The sequence below is a fragment of the Balaenoptera musculus genome, chromosome 2 (assembly GCF_009873245.2).
Source record: "Balaenoptera musculus isolate JJ_BM4_2016_0621 chromosome 2, mBalMus1.pri.v3, whole genome shotgun sequence".
In the NCBI taxonomy this organism is placed as follows: Eukaryota; Metazoa; Chordata; class Mammalia; order Artiodactyla; family Balaenopteridae; genus Balaenoptera; species Balaenoptera musculus.
Genome location: NC_045786.1, coordinates 59,532,177 through 59,538,697, shown reverse-complemented (window position 1 = coordinate 59,538,697; position 6,521 = coordinate 59,532,177). Strand labels below are relative to the sequence as shown.

Here is a 6,521-nt window from a genome sequence, read left to right as displayed (position 1 = left end):
AGGAAGATGGTTTTTATTTTTTAAATTTAAAAAACATTTTAATTATTTTTTTCGATAGCAGTAATTAAAAAAAAAATTAACTTGAAGTATAGTTGATTTACAATGTTGTACCAATCTCTGCTGTACAGCAAAGTGACTCAGTTATACATATATAGACATTCTTTTTTTAAATATTCCTTTCCACTATGGTTTATCACAGGATATTGAATATAGTTCCCTGTGTTAGATGGTTCTTAATAGATGGAAGGGATGCAGAGTATGTAGAACATGATAGGAAGGAGCCAGATGAGGCTCCTTTAAAGAAAGGAGAAGGTGGCAATGGACAGCGAAATGTTCTTGAGACACAGAGGAGATGGGAGGAGGTCTTGGTGGGTCCTCCTAAGCCCCAGGAGGGAAGTGGGAGCAGGTGACAGCAGATGGAAACTGCTGGTTCTGACAGTGTAGTACGGAGGGTTTGAGTCCAAGCCCAGTCTGATGTCCTCTGTTCTCTCTGTGAGCAGGAGGCAGAGCAGGGGCTGGAGGGAGGGCCAGGCACACAGAGGGGAATAAGCCACGTTTGAATGATCTCTGGCGAGAGGGAGAGAGCAAGCTGACCGGCGCGGAGATGGGCAACTGGGCGGCATGGACAGAAGTCCAGGGTCTGGGGGCCATGGGTCTACCCGCAGCAGCTTTTAGCTGCCTGGTACAGGAGGGCAAGGCAGACACGGTGACTCAGGGCTGAGATTTACCAGCAAAGAAGTGGGACAAGGAGGGCAGCCTGAAGGATGGGGAGGAGGTGCAGGGTCACCGATGGGATCTCAGTGATAGCAGGCAATCTGTACAGGGCCAGAAATGGAAGGACAGGGAATGGTGCTCCTGGGAGGAGGGGGAGAAGCCCAGGATGTGCTGGGGAGGGTGGTTGAGAGGGAGTGGAGCAGAGGCATTTGGAGATGACGAGGTCTGGGAGCTGGGAGGCCAAGGGATGGTGGGTGGTCCCTGGGGAGGCCTAAGTCACCAGGGTAATAGCAGGAGTTGAGGAGTGGGGAAGAAGACCATGAGCCAGGGCCGCCAGGTCAACACGTCAAGACAGATGGCACCCCTGAGAGATGAAGCGGGGCACCCTGGATGCTGGCGTCTTGGGGAGATGTGCTCTTGTCAGGGAGGGGACACTGCCTGGGTGGATACCAAGGAAACCAGGACTTGCTCCACCTTGGGCTCTGAGGGACAGAGCAGCAGCTTTGAAGCTAGCCAAAGGCTGTCTCCAGGGGTGAGCTAAGTCTCTGTTAAAGTTGGAGGGAAGGGAGCCTTTGGAGCAGAAGTGGGGTGGCTTGTGACATTCCGGGGTGTAGAGTGGCTCAATTTCCCTAAGAGAGCCAGGCACAAGGATGACAGACAGGAACAGTGTTTGTGTGGGTGTCAGGAAGGCTCCCTGGGTCTGAAATACTTGTAGATCACCACCTTCCCCCCAGCCCAGGAAGGTGAAGAGCCCAGCCCCACATCTGGCCCCTATCAGCATGAGGGGACCATCAGGGCTTGGGCCCAGCAGGCCTGCAGCTTCCTCCAGGAAAAGCTGACAATGATGGGGGTGAGGAAGAGGCACTGCCTGTGGCCCGAGGCCATCTGAGGCTGGGCCAATCCCAGCCTTGCCCAGCCCTCCCTCTCCAGAAATCAGAGGCTTGGCTGCCCCGCGGGTTATGAGAGAGGCACAGGAAAGATCTGCTGCCGCTGGTGGAGGTGGGGAGCCCTGCCTTCTGTTCCAAGCCTTTCAGCCCCACCGGGGCTTTCTGGGCACCCAGCACACCTGGCTGGTCTGCTCTGAGTCCTCATTGTGCCTGTTGGTTGGAATGAGTTCAGAGCATGGTTTGGTTTCCATTAGATCAGAGGCTATGATCTAAAGAGAGCTCTGGGGTTTGTGTTCTGGTTCTGTCTCTGCTACTAATGTAATGGGAAACTTTGGGCAAGTCTTTGCCCCTTTCTGGTCTTCAGCTTCCTTATCTGTGTACCGGGGCTGTGACAGACACTCTCTCTGAAGCCAGCAGTCATCTGTTCCCCAAGATGGAAACCCCTCTAGATCAAATCCTTAGTCTGAGCTATGAACTGCTAGGTGCAAGCAGCCCCCAGGGCCCCTGAGCCTCTGGGATTTTTCGGGGTGAAGGAGTGTCTAACATTTCCTCAGGCTTGGGACTCATCCATCAATCATATGGTAGCTGGGTATATTCCCTATCCCTCAATGTTTTCTCTCACACTTCCGCCACCACAAGGGGTGCTCTTGACCACAGGCACAGGAAGTAGCTTCTTGAGGCCTCAGCACCACCCTCCCTCCTCCTTTATTTGCTCCCCATTGCCTGCCTGAAATGCCAGCAGCAGGCAAGTATTCCTTGAGCTAGACGTGGATCCCTAAAGACACTGTGGGATAGGAGTCTGGGAAGCTATCAGACAGTCACACCTTAGTGTGAAATAATTGGCTTGATACTTTCCCAAGAAAAAACAGACTGTGATAGAAGTGAGGGCATGTCCAGAACCTGGGAGATAGGTGGGAGGGACAGGCAATAGAGGACCACCCCAGGGGGCTGTGCAGGTGGCAAGAACCCTTCACCCATGACCCGTCCACTCTTTCAGAAACCTCAGGGCACCCACCAGGAGTGAAGAGTTGGATCTGTCACTCCACTTCTCCATTCTTCTTTCCTGCCCCAAGGTTCTGGGGACCCTCAGGCTACTTAGCCAGGTTGGGAGCAGGGACAGGGGGGCCCGAGTTCTCAGGGTTCCACAGCTGAGCTGCCAGTGTAGAATTACGGTTCAGGCACCACGGCAACTGGAGGAAATAAACAGTCTAAGTTCTGCAGTGATGTCATCCCCAGCTCCAGCCTGCTGAGCCCTGCAGCTGGCTGTACCCCAGGTGGCCTCAGCTGCACGAGCAGGAGGACTGTCTTGCTTCCCAGCCTCCACACAGCCTCTGGCATCAGGGAGAGAGAGTGGAAAGAGGGGCTTGGGCAGGGGCCCCTGGAACAGGCCGCACCCAGGCCCAGCTCCTTGCCCGCTGCTTAGGGTCTCTCAGCAGCTGCTACTGCCCTCTGCTTGGCCCCAGACATGAAACTGCCCAAGGGGGTCAGGAACCCTGTGTTCTATGGGCAGCAGCCAGAGAGGAAGGTGCAGGTGCCCTCAGGGCAGGAGGTAAAGCAGAGCCCTGTTGTCCTGGCAACAATTAAAGGTGAGACCTGGGCTTGGGCTCATTCATCTCTTTGCAGAGCTGCCGAAGGTGTCCTAGTCTTCCAGTCCTGCCTCCTGCAAAGCCCTTTCAGACTCGCCTCAAAGCCACAGAAGATCAGCACTTCCAAGCTAAACTTTGCAGGCGGTATTAGCTGCTGGGAATTTTTTTGGGGGGGAGAGGGGGGAGGAGAGGGGGGTGGAAGGGGTTTGAAGTGAGGCCAGTTTTGGAAAAAGGCTAGGGATTCTGTGGCATCTTTAGCCCAGCTCTAGCCTTCTTCACTTCCCTTGAATCTTACTCTCAACTGAAAGCAGACAAACTAATTCTTACTACATTGTTAATTACTGATTGTTGCTCTATGTGGGAGGTGGTTTAGTATGTGATTAAACGTTTAGGCTCTGTTGGCTGGTGTCTCAGAATTTTCACAATAATGGCTTGTGTGACTTTGGGTAAATTGATACTTCTAAGCCTCAATTTTCTCATCTGTAAGATGGGGAAAACAAGGGTATCTGTCTTACAGAATTGTCGAGAGGCTTAACTGAAATAACCCACAGAAAATGCTTAGCATAGTACTCGGCACAGAATAAGGTCTCAGTTCCTTGTAACTATTACTTTTCTGATTATGCATTGCCTGTCCAAGGGAAATCACATTTTATCTGGGAACACTGCGTTTCCCCAAAGGAAGCACCTCGATGGTGGTCTTTGTCTCAGGGTGACATCAGTGAGAGCAAAGACCCCAGAGATCTTAAGGCACACTGTATTTGGGGCTTCCCCTGCCTCTGATCTGGCGGGCCAAGGCTGAGGGCCACCCTGTCGGTGCTCACAGGTCCGGGGCCTGCTAAATACCTCCGGCCATCCTGCACGGGCTACACAGACCACGACGTCTCCATGTTCCAGGAGCCAGCCTACACCCTGCACACCCGGCACTCGGAGAAGCGTGAGTGGTCACCACACCCATCATCCCCGTGGGCGTAGGATTATTATTGTTGGATGTTTGGGGCTGCGGTGAGAGGTGAGGAGTCATTATCTGTAGCCAGAGTCCCCTGGGAACCCAGGCCTGTCCTGAGTGGGACACCCACGTGGCCTGCTGGGTCCAGAAGGAAGCCAGCAGGGGTGCCAGGTGACCCATCCCTCTGAAGGCAACTCTGGGCATTTCCCAACTGGGCCTCCTGAGGGAGCTTCGAAGGGACCTGTTGCATCCAGCTGGCAGGGTCGCCTTTCTGTGTGGTCTTTGGCTGGGGCCCTTCCGCTCTGGCTGCCATGGGTTCACTTGCCATAGCAGCTGGGCAGGAATAGCTGGTGAGTGGAGGGAAAGTGGTGGTGGGGGGTGCCCTCAAAGCTTCCCAGGTGGCTTAGAACCCCCTGGAAGGTGGGGAGCAGAGGGCCCTCGAAGAGCTGGGGATGACAGCCAAGGCCAGTGAGAGGAGAAGGTGGGCAGGGGCGTGTATCTGGGGGTCTGAGATCTCGGCCCCTCCCAGAGGCGACACACCCTCCTCAGCAGGAGAACCCCCTTTCCAGGGCTGTGTCCCTTCCTCATACTAACAGTAGCCACTATGCCTATTATTATCCCCTTGGCACCAATCCCTGGCGGGGTGGGGGCTGACCAAACTGCTGCGCAGCTGTTATTTTATCTGTTCCTCTGAACAAGTTCATGTGTTAAAAGCCCCATTTTATGGATGAGGAAATCAAGGCTCCCGAAACACTCAAGAGCCCGAGGAACTGGAAGGGAGCCTTCGGTCCTTTTTGGGGGAGGGGTATCTTGCCTGGATGCAGGCCAGACTCACCCTCGGGTGGGCCTCTGGGGCTGACCGGGCCTTTCCTTGGCTGCCTTGCAGGGATCATGGACATATGCAACCCTGGGCCATGCTATTTCTTGGATCCTAAAATAACTCGGTTTGGAATGTCCAGCTGCCCTCAGGTTCCCATGGCGGAGCGCATCTCTAACCTGCGTAAGACGGGCCGGGAGAGGGAGGTCAGGGTTGGGAGGTTGGGGGATGGGGGTCCATGCTTGGGACAGGAGCAGGGGCAAAGGGGTCATGACTCCCTTCGCCAGGTGTGTCTGCAGATTCTGGCCTCTCCCTGCAATGTCATATCAAGACACTGATGTCACAGTGTCTGTGTCACAGTACTTAATGTCTTGAGGCCAATGTTATGCATGTATGTTGCAGGGTGATGTTATGGTAAAAATATCACAGGGCTCATGTCGTGGCAGTAATATTGTCATGCTAATGAGTTCACTGTAGTGATTTCAGGATGTTTTCTTGGTGCTGTCACAGGGACAATGACAGCCCAAGGGTGATGTTCTGATGACACTTGGGGTTTTTATATTATGAAAACAGTGTCACAATCCTGATATCAGGATGGCCGAAGTCCCTCCCCACCTCCATCCCATAGTCCCACGCAGGGGTGGTGATATTCCTGCCCGATGCTAAGGTGGTTATAGAGAAGTCATACCAGGCTAACCAAGACCTCAGCTCCCTCCCTAGACCCGTTAGTTGGACACCAGGAGATGTGGCCTGGCTCCTGTCCTGAGACCCCTCCCCTTCATTCATACACTTTCAGGCCTGAGCCCCACCCTGGCCTCCTGCCATTACCACCTGGAGAAGACCCACCCGCCTGGGGAGCGCAGGGCTCCCAAGTACACCTTTGGCTACCGGTGCCCATACAGAGTGATGGACCCCAACCCGGGCCCCAACCAGTACCAGTTGCCACTCCTGCTGGGGCCCAACCTGCCCGCCAACAGAGCTGCTCCTTGCTACAGCCTGAGCCCCTTGGACAAGAACTGGTTCTACAAGGAGGATGTGGCAGGAGGCCCTGGACCGGCCATGCACGCCCGGCCTGAGCCGTCTGTCTACCAGAACCGCAGCCCCATGTACAGCATGGCCAGGCGCTTTGCCTACCCGGTGGACCACACACCTCGGCCCGGCCCCGGCTCCCATGACGTCCAGCAGGTCACGGTGCATAAGTCCCGCACGCCCGCTTTCACCATGGGCATCAAGCACTCGCCCCACCTGTGCCCACTGATTGTCGACATTCACGACTGAGGCCCCTCCTGGTGCACTCACCCCCACCCCCCATCCCCAGAAGTTATTTTTCTGTACCAAATCGAGCAACTTACCAAGGTTTTAAGTAGCAGAGCTGATGCCTGCTGTATCCAGCACATAGAAGGCATTAGATAAATATTTTCATTTATTCCTTCATTTTGCAAACACTCACAGTGGCTTTCTTTGGGCCCTGATGAGGGGCTTGGGATACTGGCGGTGCAGTAAGAGTCCCTGTCTGGGAGATGTTCTGTTGTGGCTCACCAGGTGTCCTCCAACGAGCCCTGGGCAGAGAC

At 54.5% G+C, this 6,521-nt stretch overlaps 1 protein-coding gene across 1 annotated transcript; it reads left to right on the top strand.

The window, feature by feature from the left end:
* Nucleotides 1–3,066: 3,066 nt before the first annotated feature.
* On the top strand, nucleotides 3,067–6,228 carry ODF3L1 (outer dense fiber of sperm tails 3 like 1). The gene is made up of 4 exons (XM_036845189.1): nucleotides 3,067–3,187; nucleotides 4,011–4,121; nucleotides 5,020–5,133; nucleotides 5,747–6,228. The coding sequence occupies exons 1-4, from the start codon at nucleotides 3,067–3,069 to the stop codon at nucleotides 6,226–6,228; spliced, it is 828 nt and encodes a 275-aa protein (XP_036701084.1).
* Nucleotides 6,229–6,521: the final 293 nt, after the last annotated feature.

Excerpts from the sequence above, each read along its gene's own strand:
- ODF3L1 (XM_036845189.1), top strand. The coding sequence starts at position 3,067 with ATGAAACTGCCCAAGGGGGTCAGGAACCCTGTGTTCTATGGGCAGCAG. Across the intron at positions 3,188-4,010 it reads TGTCCTGGCAACAATTAAAG|GTCCGGGGCCTGCTAAATAC; the intron begins GTGAGACCTGGG and ends CGGTGCTCACAG. Across the intron at positions 5,134-5,746 it reads GGAGCGCATCTCTAACCTGC|GCCTGAGCCCCACCCTGGCC; the intron begins GTAAGACGGGCC and ends ATACACTTTCAG.